Source organism: Panthera uncia, assembly GCF_023721935.1.
Source record: "Panthera uncia isolate 11264 chromosome B2 unlocalized genomic scaffold, Puncia_PCG_1.0 HiC_scaffold_24, whole genome shotgun sequence".
Classification (NCBI taxonomy): Eukaryota; Metazoa; Chordata; class Mammalia; order Carnivora; family Felidae; genus Panthera; species Panthera uncia.
In genome coordinates this window covers 112,055,730-112,081,049 of record NW_026057580.1, presented here as the reverse complement: position 1 = coordinate 112,081,049, position 25,320 = coordinate 112,055,730, and the positions used below count along the sequence as shown (strand labels likewise).

Below are 25,320 nucleotides of genomic sequence, written 5' to 3'. Positions count from 1 at the left end.
CGTCGTTCTCCTCTATTTGTACGTGTGGCACTCACAGGAGAACTCCTCTTTCGCCCGGTGGAGTAACGACCGTGACTTCTGCTCTGACCGCGAACAGCGAACAGCAGGGGAACCGCACGAGCAGGACGGCGCGCAGTTTCTCTGTTTAGAGAATTCTGACGTCAGTGACGTTTAAAACCAAAAGCTCACGGATTGAGTAAAAAGAGAGCAAAGGACTGGAAGATACCAATCAGACAGAACGAGGTATGTACGTGTGTGCTGGCCACTGAAAGCCGGGTGGGCGAGTGGACTTGCCTCGTCCTGCCCCGGACCTCAGGGCTGCTCTTCCTCTGAGGCACACAGAACAGAAAGCCCAGGAACGTTCTATGGTGACCCCGGCAGCAAAGCAGGGGGCACCGCTAACAGACGAGAGGTCAACGTTCCTATGTTCTCCACCACACACGACAGGGCAGGGCTCGGGTGAGCAGTGGGGGAGGATGCTGGCTGGGGAAGGAGAAAAAGGAATTCGTTTCTCTTCAGCTTCAAAATGCCACTCCTCACTAACTTGTCCTCTGGTAATGCTTCCGGCCAATTCTCTATCCCCAGCCAGCTTCTCAAACACCACTATTTTGATAAAGTTCTATTTTTGCAAAACCAACAACAACAACAAAAAACTTATTAGTACAAACAGAAACAAATACAATCCCAGAACAGCAAGCTAGAAGGAACCGATCATGAAGTTCCTTTCAAGTACATACCACAGTCTACCGCATTCTGAATATTCTTTATTGAATACACTTCAAATTTTTAAACATGACTCCACACTATATCCAAGACAGAACCAGTTTTCTTCCTGGCAATTCATATCCTGATATAAAATCAAAGCTATTACAAAATCAAGATGGAAAAAAAAACACTCTAAGATATAGGATACATTATTGAATTATACTGACAAAATATCAGAAAATAAACTTTCAAAAAATAAAAATGCTGCAGAATTATATAAATTTACAGCACTGAAATCCATACAGAATCCCTCAGATGGGTCAAAAACTGACATAACCAGACAAGACCACTCTAGATACTGTGAATATACATGGCCCCACACATATGTGCATACATTAAGACATACAAATGAAATACCCTGAAAGCTGACTACAACAAATTAAATCATAAGCAAAGTTAGAAATGAGTTTTTTTTATTTTTTTAACGCTTGTTTATTTTTGAGAAAGCATGCAGCGGGGGAGGGGTAGAGAGAGGGGGGAGGGGTACAGAAGACCCAAAGCGGGCTCTGCCCTGACAGCAGCAAGCCCGATACGGGGCTCAAACTCACAAACCACGGGATCATGACCTGAGCCGAGGTCGGACACTCAAACAACGAGCCCCCAGGTGTCCCAGAAATAAGTTTTAAGTATTCCTGTTCCCTCAGGCTAACCACATCTATAATTTAAGTATCACACAGTCATACAATAAATAATACAACTTCCAGATGAACTTGAAATTTCCTACATCCATTTCTTCTACGCTCACTGCAAAATAGCTGATTCAGCTGAACAGAAGATATGACTATCAGTGACAAGGTCCCTCATCTCATTTCCCCGTGTTGTAGTGGTTACTAGCATAAGCTTGGAATGATTAACACTGTAGGCTTTGTGGCACAAGGGACTTTGGTTCAAAGGCTGACTGTGCTAGTTAGTAGCCATGTGGGCCTTCGCCAAATTACTTAATATCTCCACATTGTGCATTTACCAAATAAAGATAATACTTAGAATCCATACCTATGAGGATTTAATCCAATAATGTATGCTTAACAAAAGAGTAATAATAGAGCAGGGTTCACTAAATGATTGCTACTGCTCATATTATAAACCGTGGAAGCCACCAAGCCTATTGGCCATCATGAGGGAACCTGAGTTCCTTCCGCATCTGCTTAACATTAAGACAGGGGGTACCTGGCTGGCTCAGTTGGTACAGCAGGCAACTGCTGACCTCGTGGTTGTTAGTTACAGCCCCACGGAGGGTGTAGAGATTATTTAAAAATAAAAGTGTTTAAAAAAATAAAAAAGGAAAGGGGCACCTGGGTGGCTCCGTCGGTAAAGTGTCCACCTTTGGCTCAGGGCATGATCTTGCAGTAGGTGAGTGAGAGCCCCGCGTCGGGCTCTGTGCTGACAGCTCGGAGCCTGGAGCCGGCTTCGGATTCCGGGTCTCCCCCTCTCTGCCCCTCCCTCACTCATGCTCTGTCTCTCTCTGTCTCTCAATAATAAATGGACATTAAAAAAAATATTTTTTTAAATAAAAAAGGAAAGAGAAGTCTGCCTTTGAGTTCAGCATGGTACAGGCCCAGAAACTATCTTAACATTTTTAACGCCTTCTAAATTGTTTCAAATTCAATACTATAACTTTTTTTTCCCCACTAAGACAAAGTCAATGGTAAGGAAGGGCAGCACATTTCATTACTTTTGTGTCTCCAAGTTTCTAGGACAGAACTCAAAACCATTCAATGTTTTACCACAAAAACATATTTCATATTTCAGAATGGTGATCACAACAGAACTACAGCACAGACATTTAGTCAGTTAAACACATCAAGGCCAGATAGCAGCGAATGCCAGGCTAAACAGAAAAATGGAGTCAGATAAAGGAGCAAACGAGACAATCAAAACATCCCTCTGCAGTGAAGAGAGACGTGAACTCAGGAAGCGGAAGACCAAAGGCTAAGTCCCAGCCTGACTAGACAGGTGACTGCGTACGTGACTTAATCTTTCTAAGACGAAGAAAAAGACGAATATATAATTTGTAAAGCCAACATTCTAAAATACTTCAGGAAATTCAGTTATAAATATTTCAAAAAAGTCAAGGATATCAAAATATTGGAAATCAACGGCTATGTGGAAAACACTACAGTATAAGACAGGCACATAAAATGGCATGTTTCAGTAGCATCCAGCAGTGCTGTGTGCGTGAATAAATTACTCAAGCACGAAGTAGAGGAGGAGGAGGTTTTTATGAAGAGGGACTGAAAATGTGCAAACATCAGTGAGCCAGGTCTCCAAGGGCCAGCTCGCAGAGCTAAGGACAGAATCATGATCTCAGGATGAGGAGAGTTTATTTTTCAAGAAGTACCTTTGTCTGATCTGCATAGGATGGAAACAAGTCCACTGCTTTCGCAGATAAAAAGAGTCAAAGACAGTGCATGTAATAAAGATGCTAACTTTTATGAAAAAATTTAATTTGGGGAAACAGAAGAAAAAATACCTGTCATCTAACTACGGACAAGTTATTTCTCTACACACGGAAAAATTCACTTGGCTGCACTCTCCAAATAAAAGTAAAAGACTAAATCCCTGTAATACTTCTCCAGAAGCTGAAGATCTCTCGTTTTCAAATCTGCCTCTATCCCAAAACAGAAAGTCATCGTAGTCTTTATAACCTCGCACAGACGCAATAAGCACTACTGGTTTCAAAGTGTTTCCAAATTATTTAATTACTCTAACAGCAAACATAAAAAACGCATGGAAGCAAAGAGGAATACTGTCATAAACAATGTATTAAAGTAAGATAAAGCACGGTGCACTTCATCACTCTTCATGCATTATGCCACACAGAAAGTGAGGTAGAAAGACTGCCGTGTGGAGCTGACAGCCACTTTCTTAGGATGACTTCAGCCCGTCAACATGGCACTCACACCCGCTGGAAATGTTAATAGTTTACCTTCCATCCAAGTAACTTAGTAACTTAATACATGTCAGTACAAAGTCCAAATATATTTGAAGGAATTTTTTACAAGTCTGGCACAAAATAAGTAAAATTCATGCCTGCCATCCTGTCAAAAATTACCAAAAAAAGGGAAAATATGGCCCAAACCAGGAAAAAAAAATCAGTAAGCAGACCAGAAATTTTGCTCAAACAGAACCTGTAAAGATGAAAACTGTATCTGAAATGAAAAACACTCTGGATGGGATTTAAAAGCAGATGAGACACAGCAGAGGAAAAGAACCGTGAACTTGAAGATACAGCAATAGAAATGATCCAAAATGAATCAGAAAAAGATTAAGGAAAACAAAGAAAAAGAACAGGGCATCAGTTATCTGTGGGGCAGTAACAAGCGGTGTAACATGTGTGTTATTAGAATCCAAAACAGAAAAAGGGAAGCACAGAAAAAATCTTTTAAGAATTAAGGGCTGAAAATGTTCTAAATTGGAAGGAAACTGTAGTTCACAGATCCAAGGAGCTCCACAAACTCCAAGCAGAACAACTTGAAGAAAACCATCAGTTTTGACTGTGCACATCATAATCAAATTGCTGAAAACCAATGATGAAGAGAAAAATCTCAAAAGGAGACAGAGAAAAACAACTCGGCTTGGGAGTCTAAGCTAAGAAGCAATATACAATAGAGGGGTGGGAAGGGAAACCAAGCTACAAGTTTCTTTTCTCTCTGTAAAAAGAAAAATTTATACACAAAATCTAGGAATATAAACACTAGCGGTAAGTTCAAAAGAACGTGCATCATTTCAATTAACTAACCCAAACCATCCAAAACCTCATTTTGTATTAGCTCATGTGAGATGAGCTAATGTGGTCAGTTGACTGGTTCAGAATGTTGCCATGGATACCAATTATTTTGGATGAGGAAAGTAATACGAGGTTTACATCAATTGCCCTGAAACACTGGCCTGATATGTGCTGAAAAACACACAGATGTGAAATTTCTTTCTAGTGCTAAATTTCTGACAGTCATATAAAACAGTGTCTCACTCTTTTCACATCAAACTTTGCTAAAGTACTATTCACTTGACATAGAATCTGGTCCAACAAAAGTGTGCCCTGAACTCAACCCAAGGGGTTTTGCTGTCATTTCAATGGAAAATGTGTGGAAGACAAGACAAAAATTCAAGTAACTAGGGGTTAAATAGTTCTGCTGTGACACAGTTGGTGAACCACATGGTGCCCGAAATAGCTCATCTATAAAATAATGAAGTTGGATTAGACGAGTTCAAAAACATCTGTGGTTTTGCAAAAGCCCAAACACACCAAACACACACACACACACACACACACACACACACACACACACACACCCTTCTTTACAAGTTCTTTAGCAAAGTCCCTAGAAATCAATTTTAGGGACACCTGGGTGGCTCAGTCAGTTAAGCTTCCGACTTTGGCTTGGGTCCTGATCTCACGGTTCGTGTGTTGGAGCCCCGCGTCAGGCTCTGTGCTGACAGCTCAGAGACTGGAGCCTGCTTCAGATTTGGTCTCCCTCTCTCTGTGCCCCTCCCCTGCTTACATTCCGTTTCTCTCTCTTAAAAATAAACATTAAAAATTTTTTTAAAAACAATCAAGTATTTTATTCACTTATGAAGTATAGTACTCAACCGTGTGAGATCCTCTCTGTCAACTCTGCCTTCTCACTAACCTATTCTCTATTAAACAATAATTAAAGAAACACTTCGAGGAAAGGCAGGGAGGGGGGTAGGCAGAGGTGGTAGATTTTCTAGATTTCTTTTTTTAAGAATTCATATTAAAGAGTTTGCTTGGCTGGTGGTATAAATCAAAAGCAGCTAAGCTAAATTTGAGGTTGCTCAGTTGGTTTGTATTTGTAAGAGCCAATTAATTAAAAAGTTAGTTGATCTATATTGTCAGCCTATCATTGAATGTTTATCAGCTAACCTCCAACTAAACTGTTGTCAAACCTCAAATTTATCCAATATTTGCTAAGTTTTTAACTTTTTCTGTGGTGCCTGGGTGGCTCAGTTGGTTAAGCATCCGACTTTGGCTCAGGTCCTGATCTCACAGCTGGTGGGTTCCAACCCCGTGTCAGGCTCTGCGCTGACAGCTCAGAGCCTGGAGCCTGCTTCAGATTCTGTGTCTCCCTCTCTCTCTGCCCCTCCCCTGCTCACGCTCTGTCTCTCTCCCCCCAAAATAATAAATAAACATTAAAAGAAATATATTGAACTTCATTGACTCAGAGTATAGGGTCTTTACAAACCTACTGAGTCTTGGTTTTCAAGACAGACATTCAAACTTAATTTTTTTTTAAACTAAATTCATTTTTTTTTAACAAAAGCAGATTAAAAAAAAAAAAAAAAAGATTTCCCGTGAAAAGAACTATCCCTCCCAACCAGTCTCAAAGCTCTGGGAAGGCAGGGACCCATCTATTACTGTTTTACCACAGTTTCCCCAATGTCTAGGACAGTACCTGGTGCAGATTATGTGCCCAATAACTACCTACTGAATAAATGAACTTGTGAGGCAAAAATAATGTTCTCTTTTGATACTTCAGACTTAATCATCATCTAAAGTCTATTAAAATACAATCCCATTTAATTATTTGAAGAATGTAATTTTTTTTTAAGGCTGCAAGAATTAAATGATTGTTGATTTCTGTGGATGATGTTATTGGGATACTGTAACCCTAGGTGCCAAGGTAACTACCTCCCATCCAGAACAATGGCAATGGTGGATAACAGAGGGAATCGTGGTTTTGGAATCAGATTAACATGGGTTGAAATCCTTATGTCCCCACTCTTAAGAATACAAGCTTTAATCGAATTACTCTAAATTTGCTTACGCTTTCATTTATTAGAAGCCTTCTTATCAAATGCCACTGAGACTTATGGCTACCCAGTTAATTTTAAAAATACATATCAGGGGCACCTGGGTGGCTCAGTCGGTTAAGTGTCTGACTTCAGCTCAGGTTATGATCTCACAGCTCGTGGGTTCAAGCCCCACATCGGGCTCTGTGCTGCCAGCTCGGAGCCTGGAGCCTGCTTTGGATTCTGTGTCTCCCTCTCTCTCTGCCCCTCTCCCACTCGTGCTCTGTCTCTCTCTCTCTCTCAAAAATAAATATTAAAACAAAATTTTTTAAATACATATCAAGAGCATTAAGAATGAAACATGCAAGGGGCGCCTGGGTGGCTCAGTCGGCTAAGTGTCCAACTTCAGCTCAGGTCACGATCTCGCGGTCAGTGAGTTCGAGCCCCGCGTCGGGCCCTGTGCTGCCAGCTCGGAGCCTGGAACCTGCTTCGGATTCTGTGTCTCCCTCTCTCTCTGCCCCTCTCCCACTTGTGCTCTGTCTCTCTCTCTTCTCTCAAAAATAAATACTAAAAAAAATTTTTTTAAATACATATCAAGAGCATTAAGAATGAAACATGCAAACTCGAAAACCCGAAACATCTGTGGTAGCTGTGACTTTGGTGGCCTTCCACAAACCTGGCCTCCCAGTATTCACACCCTTCTATAATCACCTCCTCTTGAATCCAGTATGACCTTGTAACCTGCTTTAACTAAAGAGATGCAGTGAAAGTGACACTGGGCCAGTTACACCCTTGTCCTTCAGGGGAGGCTGGCCACAGGTAAGAAGGCCAGCAGCCCTGAGACTTCCGCGGTCTTCAAAGCCCCACCCAGGCAGGTGGACAGGCTTCACGAAGAGCCTAGCTAGGCCAAAGTCTTGTGAGCTTCCAGCTGACAGCCAGCACCAACTTGCTAGCTTGTGAGTGAGGCTATTTTGGACCTTCCAGCTGTCCACTGAACCCAAGCCAAGACCATGAGAAGCAGAAGACCCACTCAGTACCATAACAGATAAGAAATGGGTTTCATTTTAAGCCATTAAGCTTTGATATGGCTTGTTAAATTATAAGAGATAACAGACACACATATAAAACTTAAACATCTACTTTCACTTTAAGCCCATGAATGAGATTAAACCTATCACCACTCTGATGAGGGCCACAGCCTTGCCTTTTAGTGTGGGTCCCTGAGAGAAGTCATGAGTCACACATACCACGACCAAGTGCGGTGTCTGCAATCCACACTCTAGTTCTTTAAAATAGAACAAGAATCTAAAGACTTTCGTGGAGCAACTTTTCCAGATTTTCATGATTTTTCTTCCTAAATGTTAACAGTCCTCTCCTTTACCTATTTGATAGCAATTTTCTTTTTGTGACCTATCTTGAGACTTTCCAAAGTATTCCATCTAGAGAGAAACTACAATTCTCTTTTGCATTCACAGTTCACATGTTTGTATAAAAGCGTACTAAAAAAAAAAAAAAGCGTACTAAATTATGCAATAACAATTAAAACATACAACAGACCTAAACAGATTTAGGAACAAACAAGGAACTCTTGATAAGCATATGTTTCAACTGGTGGAAACAGAAAGTCACGGCCATTCTAGAGTGTAACCTGTCAATCATTCATGATGCTGCAAGCATCAGTAGATATGTTTTATAGAAGAAATGGAGAAGGTCAGGTCTTGGAAAGGGTTAGGTCACGTATGGATAAGGCTTACCTGACTTAGATCTTCTAGCAAAAGTCTTTTATTTAACTCACAGATTTACACAAAGTATACTTTATCAGTCCTAAACTAACTAGAACAAAAAGAACACTTAAAGATAAAAAAATAAATATACACTCCATATGGATAAGTTCTGCTCATCATTAGAAATAAAAATAATTATAACCTGTTGAAAAAAGATTTTCAGGGGTGCCTTGGTGGCTCAGTCAGTTGAGCGTCTGACTCTTGATTTCAGTTCAGGTCATGATCTCACAGTTGTGATACTGAGCCTCACGTCTGGGCTCCATGCTGGGCGTGCAGCCTGCTTGGGATTCTCTCTCTCCGGCTTCTTCTGCCCTCCCCCTCTCCCCACCACTCTCAAAAAAAAAGAGTATTTTCAGATGAAGTCTTTCAGAAAACAAAGTCTTATAAACAAATATAACAAACTGCTTTAAAGACTTATCTTTCATTTCTGGTTAACCAGAAGACTACTCCAAAAAAGAACTAGAACCAAAAGAAGAGAGAGAGAAAAAAAGATAAAGAAAGAGAAGCTTTAGGTATGTAAATGCATATAAGTCATGCTACAGATGAAAAGACAAATGTGATTATTCTCGTTTTTCCTGCAATTTTGCTGCAAGAACTGAGGATAAAAATAAGAGGGCAAAGAGTAAGACATTTTCAGGTGTGCTTTATTTTTACCAGTTCCAACAGCTCCAAAAATGTATGAGCATATCTATCATCTACATCTTTTTCCAAAGCTCTACAAACCAACACTAGATCGTATGAATATAGATTCGCAAGGAGACAATCAAAATGGAACAAAAACCCTTCTGAGATGCACCGATTTGGGGCCTTCCAGCTGAGTTGTTGACCATGAACAGGAGAAGGATGCCGGCAGCACAGGTGAGAGGATGTCTTTTCAATACAAGACGTGAAAATAAGCACAGATCAGTCTTGTTGTGACCGCATCTGAGGATGAAATGCCCATGGAAAAGAATTTAAAGAAAGCAACATAAAAATGCTAATTCCTTCAAAAGGAGAATTGCAGGGGTGCCTGGGTAGCTCAGTCAGTTTAGCACCCGACTCTTGGTTTCAGCTCCGATCATGATCTCGCGGTTTGCAGGTTCGAGCCCCACGTCAGACTTGGCGCCGACAGTGTGGAGCCTGCTTAGGATTCTCTCTCTCTCTTTCTCTCTCTCTCTCTCTCTCTCCCTTTCTCCCTCTCTCTCTGCCACATCCCTGCTCATGCTCTCGCTCGCTCAAACTAAATAAACCTAAAAAATAAATAAATAAATAAATAAATAAATAAATAAATAAAGGGAACTGCGGGGCTGAAGCAGCTTAAGTGGGAAGATGAAAAACTGGATCAACGCTGGAAGGAAGAGCAAACAAAGGGTCTTCTATGCCAAGTGTGCACAAAACATTAAAGAGAAACAAGAAAAATGCTTAAAATTTTAAAGGGGGCAAAAAAAATTTTTTTAAGGTAGCAATAAGAATTATGATGTCCCTCTACCTACTCTAACAAATGAGAACATTTTTTAAATTCCCTTATTTTAATTTGAATTTGTGGAAAAAAACACATTTTCTATCATGAATTACTCCCTGTCATTCTTAGAAATCAAGTAACTGAGGAGCCTCTTTCTGTAGGAAACACATGAGCTGTCTGAATCGCCTTAGCTCAAGTTACCTTTCTAATTCAGATTTTTAAAATAGTTTTAACTATAAATATGCTCTGTGACACACACACACACGCACACACTCAAAAGATGAACCCTAACTCTTGGGGGTAGATAGATCTAAGAAATATGAGTATATGAAATATATTCTCCCAGGGTTTTTAGCGACGTAAACTGCAAAGAAAAGTGAGGAAAGCAATTGGGACAATTTGGACATAACATCCCTCACCTCTGCTTTGACATCAGCTCAGAAAAGCTCATTTACCTAGGGACCAGATCTTGGGTTTCCAGCACCATGCTCCAATAGAAGAACCAGAAGAAACGGCTGAGTTCAGGACTGGGGCAAAGAAGATGTAATACAAGCCTGGAGCACTTTGTAGTGCCAGCAAGTGAGGAAGTGCTCAAAAAACAAACAAACAAACAAACAACCTATGGGAGTATTTTAGAAGGACACAGAAACAGAGCTCCCATTGGCCAAAACTGGAAAATTCTGAGCAACAAAATACAGATATAGAATTATACCCATGAATCATATCCAATTATAACCATGAATCCATGAGTCCACATTGATATAATTACTAAATAAATACATGGGAGAAGAGAGAAATCACCTGTACAGACAAAAATCCAAAGAATTTAAGTCTACATTCCCGTCCCAAGGACGGGGAGGTTAACTCCCCACCACTTAGGTAGAATAATGTGTCAACGCTGGCTCACTAGCTGTGACAAATGTAGACAGTAGAAATACTGAAATTCTCTACACTATCTTTGCAATTGTCTCTAAATCTAAACTATTTTATAATAACCAATTTATTTTAGACCTAATTATCTTAATGATGCTGTATGAGACAGTTCCTCGATGATGCTGAATAAATTCGGTGTTACTGGACCAGGTACAAAAGACTAAGAACCAGGACTAAATGGAAAATGTAGTATTAAGAAATCAAGCAATTCTTTATCAATAGAACTGATGATTGTGGTTGTAAAAAAATTTCAAACGATAAGTAAAGAAATGCCCTTTAAAACAGTGACTTCCAAAATTGGGATATGCATCAGATTTCTATTTATGTTTTTAATCAGCTGTATAATTCGTTACACAGTAATGAATGATTTCCATTCTAACAGTATAATTGCCTCCATTAGGTACTGAATTCTGACCATCTGCCAGGCACTATGCTAACCATCACATGTAATTTCACCTAATCCTTGCCAGAGCTTATGGAGCCATTGTAGAAAGGCTTCTTTGCCCAGAAGGCCACTTCTCATTGATTATGAGAAGCGCTCGTCATCAAATACCCATTACATACTAGGTAGTCAGTTAGGCACTCTACAAATGTTATCTCATTTCACCTTCCCGACGACCCCCGCAGGTACTACTGCGATCCCTAAGCTGCAAAGGTAACTTGTGTGCTCAGCTGGAAAGGACCTGAGCCAGAACTGGAGTCCTGGCCTAACCCCACGGCCCAGGGCCCCTGCACCCCCAGCCTGGTTGCTGGGACGTCTGCCCTCTCCCGGACAGACACGGAGGAATACTCCCCCTGTGGAAGGAGGCCCCTACGGGCTGGAGAAAGAACGTGGGAACAGTTCGGAGATGTAGTACTCAGCCAAGCTGCGGGACTCCTATCTTTGCTGATGCCTTTTAACCACTCCACGTCGAAATTTCCTCACCTATAAAGGCGTTAGCCTGGCTAAGATACTGAGTCTCAATTCGGCTGGGGACCACAGTGTGACTACAATTTAAGTGAAAAAACAAAACGAAACAGAATAGTGAGGCTTTGCTTGCCCTACTTCTTTCTGCGTATAAAAGAAAAGGTCTAAGTCAAATCCTCTCCCCTTCAGGTAGCTACTTACCTTCCCTACCAAGTCCAAGAATTACACCCTGTCTTCCCTTAATTTACTGTCCTCTAATAGAGCACTCCTCAGATCAGGCTAGTGTTTCCACTCGTTTTGTGTAAATCTGCGTGTGTTTATACCTAAAACAGAGCCTGAAACTACCCCCTAGAAGGACAGAAAAGCAAGCCTTTTAAATCAGAGAACGATAATTTGAAATTAATAATTAACTTTTTTTTCACTGAGAACAGGATTTTGTGTAAGAGAGGAGACAGAAGGCAACATAAAAATTTTAAGGTGTATTATCTTATTCACTTCCGTTTTTTTCTTTCTTGGGTGTTTGTTGTAGTGACTGGTTTATTTAGAGCTGAAAACACACATTAACTGTCCCATATGCTTCCCTGTGTGTGTAGCTGCGTCAGCGACACTATTAGCTCCTCCAGGACGTTAACTGTGCCATTCGTTCAACAGTGGCCCTACCGGACAAGCGCTGTGCTAAGAGTTGAGGAAGAACACACGACTCAACGAGAGCGTCACCATTCCTGCCCTCCTGCAGCTTCCAATCTACAGAAAGAACTAGACACTTAGCACGTAAGTGCGCACACACCAGTGTTTTCAGTGCGATCCCCCATTACGCTGTGAACGACCGCTGGCGGACAGGGTCCAGCCCCGAGAACTGGGACAGTTCCCGGCGACGATAAAGCAGACTTCTTTAAGAAGCAACATTTCAACCGAGATTCGAAAGCTCCGAAGGCCCCGACGGGACGAAGGAGAGGAGGAGCAGCTGAGACAGAGGAGCACGGGGCTCAGGAGGAACCGAAAGGCCGTGACGACCAGGCGCAGAGCGGGCAGAGTGAACGAGAGCCCCCGCAGGCGCAGGCGGCCGTCGGATTATGTCCTTCGTCCTAACAGGAACATGTAGCTGCGCGGGCGCTAAAGCGGGGAGGACATGAGCGAACCCACCTCCCTAAGCATCTCCCGCCCCACTGTGCGCTACTAGACAGACGCAGATACGCACCATCTTCTGGCACTACGTCGACTTTTTCACACACAAGGCTTCTCAACTAATCCATCACAGAGTCAACCTAAAGGGCTATTCTGTCCATGCTATTTCAACAAGCAAGACCGTTCCCCGGCTGGGAGCCCAAAGAGGAAAGAGAACTGCTCACCTGAGAGGAACGATGCCTTTAGGGATCGTGAAATCCTTAGAAATGGCCCCTTAACAACCAAGAGGTAAAACACTACCCAACACCAAAGACGTAATTAAAGATATATACACGTACACAAAGTTGTCTCGTGAAAAACATAATTTTCTTCTAATTAAAAACTATGTAAACTAGGAAAAAATGTAAATGGGTCTAAAACAATTTTAGAAGAAAAAAATAAAAGCTTCCATTTTTAATTATATAGCTTTCTTCACTCAAGAGAACATAATTGGTAACTGTGGTTGAATACATAAGGCCAACGTGAAATTTACTGGAAATGCAGAGCCTAGAAGTCTTGTTTGTGCCAAAAATAAACACCACCTACGGTTTCAGAAAAGAATGTCTCACAGTATACACTTAAATGCAACATGTACAAAAAATATAGGGAACGCAAAAAGAGTTAACGTATCAAAACTGTATTTTTGTTTAATTTTTTTTCTAACGTTTATTATTAAGAGACAGAGAGAAACAGACCATGAGCATGGGAGGGCCAGACAGAGGGGGAGACACAGAATCCAAAGCAGGCTCCAGGCACTGAGCTGTCAGCACAGAGCCCGACGCAGGGCTCAAACTCACAAACCACAAGATCGTGACCTGAGCCGAAGTTGGACACTTAACTGACTGAGCCACCCAGGTGCCCCTTTTTAATTTTTATTTGAGAGGGACACAGAGAGAGAGAGTGAGCACTTGCTAGCAGGGCAGAGGGGCAGAGGGAAAGAGAAACATTCCTAAGCAGGCTCCACACTCAGCACAGAGCCCAATGTAGGGCTCAATCCCACATTGAGGTCAGGGATTATGACCTGAGCCGAAATCAAGAGCTGGATGCTTAACCAGTTGTGTCGCCCTGGCACCCCAAAACTATATTACCTTATAGCTCAATCATCAGACCACGAATTCCCTGAAACTGAATGCAAATTTTTATTATGTGCATTTTTCAGAGGAGTCAAGAGTCTACAGTTTTGATCAGATTCTCAAATACAATCTATGACCCAAAAAAGGTAAAGAAGCAATGACCTAGAGAATATTTACCACACATTTAGCAGAGTTCTCTTTTCAAAATACCTCATCCTGACATGTACTAGACACTCAGAGGATGAGGTTTCAGAGGCATAACTAATTCAAAATCAATACTCAAGCTACAAGGGCACAGCCACACTAGCCAAGAACGGAGGAAAACCCCCTCCCAACCACAAATACTGGCTTCACACAAAAGTGACTTAAAACTCACCTAATGGTCATGAAGTAAACCAAATAAGAAAATCATTTTCAATCTTTGGTGACACGCTGTTGTTTTAGGTTTAGGATGACATGAACCTCCACACTCCCTGCAAAAGTGGTTAATTAAAATAACATTTAATTTTGTAACACAGTTAATTTAAGAATAAGTAAATCCTAGAGAAGAACTAGAGAACTACATAAGAACAGGAGATTTAAGCAGTGATTTTTCCAGTGATGGTTGCCTTTGTGTTTATCCTTCCTGGGCCTCATCAAATTTTTTAAATCTATGGGTTTATAGTGCTCATCCAATTTGAAATATTTACAGTCATTATTTCTTCATCTTTTCCCTGTTTTCCCCCTTTCTTTCTTCTTTTAGGAACTTCAATTACACAATGCTGACTGCTTGATACGTCCTCATGTGTCACTGTTGTTCTCTACGTTTTTTCTGGTCTTTGTTCTCTCTGCACTACATTACAACACTGACATTGCTAGGTCCACAAGTTCAGTAATTTTTTTTTCTATAGGGTCTGTTCTGTTGAAAATCCCACCTGGTGTATTTGTAATTTCAGATACTCTATTTTTCATCTCTTGAAGTTCCATGTGGTCTTTTTTATCTACTTATTTTTCTCCAATGTTCGTTCATGTTTTCCTTTAAACAGCTGAATTGCAACCATATTAACAATTCCTTCTTCTACTTCTATCATTTTTGAAATTTCTGGGATTGTTTCTATTGATTATTTCTCTAGGTCAAGGGTCATCTTTTCGGGCTTATTGACATGTCTAGTAATTTTTGGTCACATGTTAGACATTATAATTTTATGCAACTAACTACCTGAATTTTGTTATCTTCCTTTAGAGACCATTTGGCATTTTCTTTCTTTCTTTCTTTCTTTCTTTTTTTTTTTTTCACAAGCTGTTATTTCTAATTCCACTTTATCCTGTCAAGGTTTGTTTTCAAGCTTGGGTAGGCTAATTCCAGACATGCTTTTACTCTAGGATTCTACTACTAAGATGTGAATCTTCCATATCTTTATTGCTTGTCCCAGTGACCAACAAACAAGAACTTTTCACTTTGACCACTGGAAATTCAAATACCTCCAAGTCCCATGTGAACTCTGGGCACCTTTTGGCTCACAGTTCTCCAGTGGCTCTTTGCTTAACCTTGTAGAGTTTCTACTCTACACAAGCGCATCTTGTATTCAAACACTCAAGTCTTTGGTAGATTTCTGGAGTTCTTTTTCTATATCATTCCTTTCTCTACAGAACTCTGCCCTCAACTTCCAACCACTTCAGTCTCCCTGAACTCCAATCTGCCTCCTCAATTCAAGAAGACTACTCTGCTTTGCTGCGGAGATTCCTGCCTGCACCACAGTCTAGAACGGTTTGCGGGCAGAAAACCAGGGTAATTACAGGGCTCTCTTCATTTGTTTCCCTTGTCTCAGGGAGGACAATCCCGTATAGCCCATTATCCAGTGTCTGAAAACAGTTGTTCTGTATTTACATTTATCCAAAGTATGATAGGAATAGTTTATTATATACCACTAAAAGGCGGTATATGTATAAATTTTTATTTTAAAAATTGCCCTGTGGATTATTTGGTGTTAAAACAAAATGGTACTCTATCTACTCTGTTTTACATATAAGGAAAAGCCATACTTAACTTTCAAAGTGACTAATTTCACAACATAGCTAACTATTTTATGATAGGATCATACAGCAGTTACTTTAGGAAACAAGAGGGAAAATTTTGTTTAAAAACAAAGAAATTAATATAAGAAGGGAAACATTTCATTTTATTGGTTAAAATATTTACAAATAGCCAAATCCAACCCATTTATTTTGTAGCAATTAAAACACTTTGTGTCCCAGTTTCTATAATTCACATAAGATCAAAGACTCTTTGTAAACCTAATTGTAGAAGGGAAGATAAAAGCTCTAAAACAAGATTTAGCACACAAAGCTGGTATCACTTAAATATACGAATATTTTAAAAATGACATACTTTTCAACTATAGATGGCACCAGAACACCAAACAAATACATAGCATTTTTGGCAGTTTCTCATGTCTGCTTGTCAGAAAAACTATTAAGTAGTTCTATTACTCTAATTTCTACTGTTGAGGGGAAAAAAATCATTAACAGAAAAAAAATGCCCCTAAATTTTTCTGACTTAGCTACAATCATCCAAACAAAATTTCTAATATATTAAGACAAGAAGCCACTCGATTTCTTTTTTTTTTTTTTAATTTTTTTAACATTTATTTATTTTTGAGAGAGAGAAAGAGGCAGAGTGTGAGCAGGGTAGGGGCAGAGAGAGGGAGACACAGAATCTGAAGCAGATTCTGGGCTCTGAGCTGTCAGCACAGAGCCCAATGCAGGGCTCGAACCCACGAACCATGAGACCACAACCTGAGCTGAAGTTGGACGCTTAACCGACTGAGCCACCCAGGCGCCCCAAGAAGCCACTCAATTTCTGAAAATTTATATTTAAATAAACAAATATATCCCTCTTCTACAAGAATAACTTTAACTATACTGAGTCTCAATACTTCCTTACAGCTTGATATTGTGTTGGTTAATCACTACTACTTTTGTTGATGTTTTTTTCATCTATGATTCTTTCCTCAGTGCCTACAGGACCTTTAATAAAGCAACATACTCCCATGATATATTGCATTACTAGAAACTTTTATTAACAGAGATAGAAATAATAAGGAACTGAGGTATCTTACAAAATATACTGAAAAAGTGTTGGCTACAGTTGGAATATTCTTTTTAAAGAATCAATTTACCGCTTAAATTGAAGCTGAATTAGTTACTTTAAAGCATCCTTGCAATAAATACTTACTAAAAGTTACTATATCCTAAACATTATTCTAGGCACAGGGATACAAGGGGTTAGAAGATAAAGGTAACCAAAACAATCCCATAAAGACTACTGTTGAAGGACTCACCTTCCCGATTTCCTGTTGCAATTACTACAAAAGTAACAATAATTAAGACAGTGTGGTTATGGCATATGATAGGTACATAGATCAATGGAACAGAACTGAGTGTCCAGATATAAACTTAACAGACTTTTGACAAAAGTGCCTAGACCTTCAATGGGGAAAGAAGAGTCTTTTCAGCAAATGGTACTCGGATAAACAGATAACCACATACAAAAGAACGAAGATGCACCCTTAACTCACACTATATACAAAAATCAATTCAAAATGCATCAAAGATCTAAATGTAAGAGCTAAAATTATAAAACTCTTACACACAAACTGGGGTAAATTTGTAGGACCTCAGATTTGGCAATGGATCCTTAGATATGGACTCAAAAGCATGAGCAACAAAGGAAAAAAATAAATAAATTAGACCATCAAAATTTAAAATGTTTGTGCATCAAAGGGCACTATCAAGAAAGTGAATAAGATAATCCACAGAACGAGAGAAAATATTTGCTAATCATATATCTGATAAGGGACACATCGAGAATATACAAAGAACTCTTATAACTCAATAATAAAAAGACAGAGAACCCAATTTAAAAATGGAGATAGGATCTGAATAGACACTTCTCTAAAGAAGATATGTAAATGGCTAACAAGCATCTGAAAAGATGCTCACCACCATTAGGAAAATGTAAATCAAAACCAAAAGATGGCATTTGATACCCAATAGGATAGTTATAATCAACAAGTTAGATAATTACAAGTGTGGGCCAGGAGGTGAAGAAATCAGAACTCTCGTAAGCTGCTGGTGGGAATGTTAAATGGTGCAGTCACACTGGAAAACATACGATGGAACAGTTGCAATCCTAAGTATTTACCCAAGAAAAATGAAAACACGTGTCCACACAAACACTTGTGCATGAATGTTTATAGCAGCATTATTCATAATGCCAAAAGGTGGAAACAACTCAATGTTAATCAAATGATGAATGGATGAACAAAATATATTCAATCCTTTAAAAGGAATATTATTCAGCCGTATAAAGGAATTAAGACTGATACATGGCATAACATGGATGAAACTTGAAAACATTATGCTATGTGAAAGAAGTCAATCACAAAAGACCACATGTTGTATCGTTCAATTTATATAAAATGTTTAGAACAGTCAAATATCCAGAGACAGAAAGCAGATTAATGGTTACTTAGGGTTGAAGGGCATGGGGATTTGAGGGTGGCAATAGCTAAAGGGTGCAGAGTTTCTTTTTGAGGTGATTAAAATGCTCTAAAATTGAGTGTGGTAGTGGTTACATATACATTCACAGATGTATTAAACCGTGAAAGTATTAAACCAGTTGATCTGGACACTTCAGACCGGTGAATTATATGGTATATGAATTATATCTCAATAAAGCTACTTTATTTCTTTTGCTTTTTTTTCCCCCTTGGGGTTGGGGGGAACACCTGGATGTGAATCAGAGACTTCCTGATGCACAGAAAGCTATTTAAAAAACAAAACAAAACAATAAAAGCAAGATCCCTACTCCTATAGTTCTCTTATGCTCCATGTAAATTACAACTCTGACTACTTTCTGATAACTTAGATGTGCAATGCTTTCGATAGTCCAGAATTCAAATATACATACACTAAGGTTAGTACAAGCTTTTAGCACCTTAATACCAAGAAAGTCTATCTCACCTGTTCATTTCTTAAAGAAACTGTGAATAGTAATAAATTTGGAAAACTGTATGGTACAGATCTCCACATACCAAATTAACTCATTTAATCACTTATTCAAATTCTGAAAAAAAAAAAAAATGAAAAAGCACTAGCAAACTAGCAGGATCTGAGAGGAAGGCAATCGAATATTTCTACTAAAACAAGGGAAGCTGGGATATTACGACAGGTTCTACATTAACTCTCACTCAAATACCATTTCCAGGAACAAAGCTCTTACCAGGCATGTAACATACAGTACCAGTGATGCAAAAAGCAGTAGAAATATAAGCCTAAAAGAAAGGGCACTCCTGTGTCTTTTTATTAGTTCACTAGTTCTCAGAAAATGAGTGCATACAGAGAATCCAGAGGAAAAGGTGCCAAGAACCAGTGAAATTTACTGAAGTGGTTATCAGTGATAATTCATCGAATTAACTCTTATTCATTCCATCGACAGTTAGGACCTACTATGTGCACAACTTACTGCAAGAAGGTTTCCAATGATGTAAAAATACATAAAGCCCATATTATAAGCTCCTTTACAGCTTGCATGTAGCCTACAGTAATCTTCCAGAAAATATCACAGAAAATGATATTTATGTTATAAACACTTATTTATATATTATAAATATTTATGTTATGTTATAAATATTTACAAATAAATAAAGATTTATGTTATTTTTCCAGAAAATGGGTCTAAAATTATTTTCCCTTAATTTCATGTGTTGGACTCTCTAGCTTTAATAAATGGAAGAAAACTTAAAGACTTAACTATGTGGGGGCACCTGGGTGGCTCCGTCGGTTAAGCATCAACTTCGGCTCAGGTCATGATCTCACAGTTCGTGAGTTTGAGCCTCACGCCGGGCTCTGTGCTGACAGCTAGGAGTCTGGAGCCTGCTTCGGATTCTGTGACTCCCTCTCTCTCTGCCCCTCCCCCACTCAGACTCTGTCTCTGTCTCTCTCAAAAATAAATAAAACGTTAAAAAAAATAAAAATAAATAAACATTAAAAAAATGTTTTTAGGATTTAACTGTGCGAACATTTAAAACGCTAATATATTTTTAAAAAACTAAGCCATATTAAAAGCTAAAATGGAGAAAAAGAACACATTGTCCTTAATTTATAAAAGGCTCACTAAATCTGGCAAGAAAAACCCTAAGACATCAACAGGAAAATAAGCAAAGAATGCAAAAAGATAATTCACAAAACAAATTTAAATAGCAATAAAACATGAAAACAGTTCCACCTACACCAGTAACCAGACACTCGGATTAAAACCAGATAACCCCTTCTGACCTATTAAATTAGTAAAGGCTTCTTATAATACTCAGAGCTACAAAGGGCAAAGTACAGTAAGTACTATTTGTGGCCCACTGTACATTTGTACCATCTTTCCAAAAGCAAATGTTTAACAATAGATATTAAAAATCTTAAAAGTGCTCAAAAGACTCCTTTTGAATCCTACATTCAGAAGTTAATTTTACAAGAGCACCCAGACTGCAGTCCTATCTAAAACAGAAACTGGTAATAACTTAAATAGGTTATGGTATAACCACAAAAAGGAATATGATGGAGCCATTTAAAAACGATGTTTTAATATTTTTACTGACATGGCAATCGCTCACAATACATTCAGATAACACAACATGCCCACCTCAGCCTAAAGAGACCTCTTCCCATTCCTGCATAATGTATTTGGCAGTTAATCATCCTTGTGGTGTTCTTGCTAAAACAAGCTATTGTTTAGACCCTTCACCATGTCCTTTCACATTTATGCCTAAGGAAACAGCACATAAGATAGAGAACCATAGACTCTGAAGCGTAACAAATACAGATGAGTCCCAGCTGCAGGTATTCTCACCTAATCTGTCTCTTAAAGTCTCATTTTGCTCATCTGAAAAATGCACATCTATTTTACAAGCTTGTTGTCATCGTTACGTAAAACAGCAGGTTATAGCACTCAAATGACGGCACACAAGTAGATGCAGGTGTAAATTTATCACCATTTCTGCACCAGACTATGAATTATCAAATTTCCGTTATTTTATCTCTTCTCCTTAACTAGATTATAAATCCCCTGAAGGCAAGGCACATTTTACATTATGCTTATTATGTAATAAAACTACTATCCGTCTGGGGGAGTGTGGGGATATTCACAAGTGGAGTGCCTTCGGGAAGGACTCCAGCGGAAAAGGCAGGAAGGAGCAGCTGACACACAGGAAACAATCTAGGAAAGGCGAGAAGCTGGGGAAGAACACAGCGCACTGAGGAACTGGGAAGATGGTCAGTGTGAATGCAGATTCTGAATTCTAAGAGGCAAGGAGTTCAGCGGGTCTATTTGGCCTGGACCGCCAGCATCAGCCTGAAATTTGGCTGCTGCTGAAGGACAAACGTGTGGGGACGCACCGTAAGGTCTCTTCACCAGTGCGATTAACTGAAATGTGTGGCCTCCCTGATTCTAGCTCAATCTGAAGGTGGGGAGATTTCTAACTCACAAAGCTCCCTGGGGCTAATCAAGGCCCGTAGAGGGCCTGGTCATCACGTCAAGCCATGTCTTCATTTTATCCACCACCAGCCGCCCCATGGTCTGGCCTATCACTGCCTGACACTTAATTCATGAGCCGGGCTCAAGGGAGATTAATAAACGGTACAGGGTATTTAATAGTTAAAATGGGATGGGGACACAAACTACTACTGACTACCTGTCACTACAGTTAAGGTGGGCTTCTTAAATCTACTGCACAGAGTCAGGCCAGCCAGTCTCCCTTTTTAGAAATCATTCCTCAATACGCACATATTCCTTTTGGTTTCCTGTTCAGTAACCTCTGGATATTCAAAGAGCCAAGCAAAACTCTTTTACAAAGTAAAAACTCAGCTCTGAAGTTGAACTTCATGGCAGACGTTTGTGATATTTCCAGAAGAATTTCTCCTCAATTTACTTCCGACATCCTACTTCATCAGATAAGTGAGTGTAATCAAGCAACTTCTAAATTATTTATTTTAGTTCAAGACATGATTTCCAAAATTAAGTGTGTGACTGGGGGCGGGGGAAGAGGTGTTGAAAGGCAACCAAACAATAAGAGGTTGCCACCATTTTGCTTTGCCAAGTAAAAGATACAGAAAATACATAAAATCTACTGCCACCATCATCTCCAAAAACATACAATTTAGCCTGGAAAATAAGTGTAATTTTATAGAAAAACATCACCACCCTATCATTTTATCAATTCACTGCAGGCTGATAATTTGAGCACCTGTTTGGGAACCTCTCACTAAAGCAGTTTATTTGACATATGCTGCCAAAAAAACTTTCCTTAAAAGCATTTTCCTTTATAATTCTTCGTAAGACTTTCCTTGTATAAAACTGTTGGGACACTGACTGCTCCTGTGAGTCAGGAAGCGTGTTGGTACCCACCTCTCCCCACTCGTTTGTGCCCCCCCACCCCCGCCAATGCTCTCACCCTTCTCTTTGGGGCTCTCCTCACTTACTCCCCGACAAGCACTCCTGGAATCACACATCCACGAGGTGTCTAAGCAAAGTCACCAGTGTCAGAGTTCTCACTCTGACAGCTGCCTTAGGATCCTCCAAGGAGCATCCACTCCAAACACCCCAAGGAGTAAGAGGCACAAAAAGCATAATCAAAGCCACACCAAAGGACAACCTCATAGCCTTCGATGAACATAACTCAAAAGTTCCAGAGCAGAGAAGTCAGAGTTGCACAAAATGCTTTGTATCAGACACCCATATGTGGCAAGATAAGTTCTCTTCGAAACTGTCCAAATATTTAAACTGTTAGTGGTTGAGTACGTAACAAGGATTAAAAACAGCCATACAGCAAAGTGATTAATGGTATGATCCTAAGCCTCGACTGAATAGTATCGTCAAGCTTATCTACTCTACCTAAAAGAAAATAAAGGGGTAGGCAATTATACGATTAGATGGGCTAAGGACTAAGGAGAAAAAAGAAATGTAATAGATCAAAATGACTTTTATTTAAAGCTGCCTACTTGAAAAAACTAATACATATTGGTTTAACCTAAGAAATGTAAAAAAAAAAAAAAAAAGCCTAAAATAAAGATAACTTCTTTTTTTTTTTTTTTTTTCAACGTTTTTTATTTATTTTTGGGACAGAGAGAGACAGAGCATGAACGGGGGAGGGGCAGAGAGAGAGGGAGACACAGAATCTGAAACAGGCTCCAGGCTCCGAGCCATCAGCCCAGAGCCTGACGCGGGGCTCGAACTCACGGACCGCGAGATCGTGACCTGGCTGAAGTCGGACGCTTAACCGACTGCGCCACCCAGGCGCCCTAAAGATAACTTCTAATCGAATGTTACTTGAGTCTAGTTATCAAATACTACTTGAGACTGTTTACTATGCAACTACTTTCAGAAATTTTTTATAACTGGTCACAAACCAAAAAGTACTATAAGGACAGTATTATCCTGTATCAGGATACAGTCTTATGAGGTCCCAATACAACCACATACAAATGTATTCATTCATTTACCAAACACATCCTGGGCATCTCATGTAGTTGACACAGAACTAGACAGTTCAGGGATAAAAAGAATGTCTAAGATGATAGTTACTACCCTCAAGTAGTTCACAGTCAAGAAGAAAGATATATGAATAATTTTTAAGACACAAAAGGAAGAAACGTAAGTAACCAATTGACATAGTTAAACCTCACAAGTAATCAAAACACTAACAAAGACTTAAAAATAATCACTGTAGGGGCGCCTGGTGGTGGCTCAGTTGGTTAAGTGTCGACTTTGGCTCAGGTCATGATCCCACGGTTTTTGAGTTTGGGCCTGCGTCGGGCTCCGTGCTGACAGCTCAGAGCCTGGAGCCTGCTTCAGATTCTGTATCTCCCTCTCTCTCTGTCCCTCTCCCACATGCACTCTGTCTCTCTCAAAAATGAATAAACATTAAAAAAAAATTTTTTTTAATGATCATTGTAATGGCAAGACAAAGCTCACATGTTCCTAGTGAAAATTAACACAAATTTTATTTTTATTTATTTTGAGAAAAATAGAAAGCAAGCAGGGGAGAGGCAGAGGGAGAGAGGGAGACATTCTGTGCTAACAGCTAACAGTGCACAGCCTGATGCAGGGCTCAAGCCCACAAACTGTGAGATCATGATCTGAGCCAAAATCAAGAGTCAGCCGCTTAACTGACCGAGCCACCCAGGCACCCCGAACACAAGTTTTCTGAAGAGCATTTGGCAATATACATCAAAGATCTTTAAAATTATACAAACCTTAAAAGATGGAAGCAACCCAAGTGTTCACGGACAGATGAATGGACAAACGAAATGTGGTATATACATACAAGGGAATATTATTCAGCCTTAAAAAGGAAGTTCTGACATGCTGTGACGCGGATGATGCTTGAGGACGTTATGCTAAGTGAAATAATCTAGTCACAAAAAAGTCAAATGCTGTATGACTGCACTTACAGGAGGAACCTGGAAGAGACAAGCAGACAAGACAGTAGAATGGGGGTTCCAGGGACCAGAGGGGTGGGAAGGGGGGGTGGGAAGCTGTTATTTAATGAGCAGAGTCTCACTTTTACAAGATGAAAAGAGTTCTAGAGACTTGATGCACAGCAGTGTGAATGAATGGACATAAAGCTCTACTGAACTGCACACTTAAAGACGGTTACTATGGCTGAGGCACCTGGGTGGCTCAGTCAGTTAAGCATCCAACTTCGGCTCAGGTCATGATATCATGGTTCGTGGGTTCAAGCCCCGCTTCAGGCTCTGTGCTGACAGCTCAGAGCCTGGAGCTTGCTTCGGATTCTCTCTCTCTCTCTCTCTCTCTCTCTCTCTCTCTGCCCCTCCCCTGCTCTCACTCTGTCTCTGTCTCTCAAAAGTAAGTAAAAACATTTTTTTTTAATTTAAAAAGAGATGGTTACTATGGTTAAAAAATAATGAATACATACACTGTGATATATCCACACAACAGAATATTTTACATATTTTACAGCAACAAGAGTAAAAGAACCATGACTACCCAAAACAAACCACACAGGTGAATTTCACAAAACATCGTATTGCGTGAAAGCTGGAAAATATCAGCAAGTGTCCAGGTAATGGGGAGAGGCAGAAAAGTGGCTGTGTTGGGGCCAGAGAGGATTTCTAGGAGGCTGCTCACGGTCTACTTCTTCACCTGGGTGATCTCACATCAGAGCACGTGCACTGCTGGATAATTTATCAGGCTACCCATTTCACACATACACAAGTATTTGTATTATATTATACAACAAGAAATACTATTAAAAAACTTAAAAAAAAAAAAAAAAAACCTGAAGAACTTACCAGGTCCTGCCTAATGGGTCAACTGGCCTCTATTTCATCTCTGTATTATCAAATTCTGCCAACAGCCTGTACCGTTGCCTTCATTATATATAAACTCATTATGTAAAATTCTGTATTTAAAGGATAGCAGACTGTAACTAAAGAATATAAAAGCATATT

At 39.7% G+C, this 25,320-nt stretch overlaps 1 protein-coding gene across 12 annotated transcripts in view; it reads right to left on the bottom strand.

The window, feature by feature from the left end:
• MAP3K4 (mitogen-activated protein kinase kinase kinase 4) overlaps nucleotides 1–25,320 on the bottom strand; it is a 113,443-nt gene that overhangs the window by 73,830 nt on the left and 14,293 nt on the right. Inside the window, exon 1 of one of the 12 annotated variants that reach the window (XM_049654544.1) lies at nucleotides 14,195–16,426. The exons of the other annotated variants lie outside the window; for them this stretch is intronic. Within the exon in view, the coding sequence (XP_049510501.1) occupies nucleotides 14,195–14,205 (11 nt within the window). The 5' untranslated portion in view covers nucleotides 14,206–16,426. Of the gene's footprint in view, nucleotides 1–14,194; nucleotides 16,427–25,320 lie in introns of those variants that run through there. 12 annotated transcript variants of the gene reach the window in all.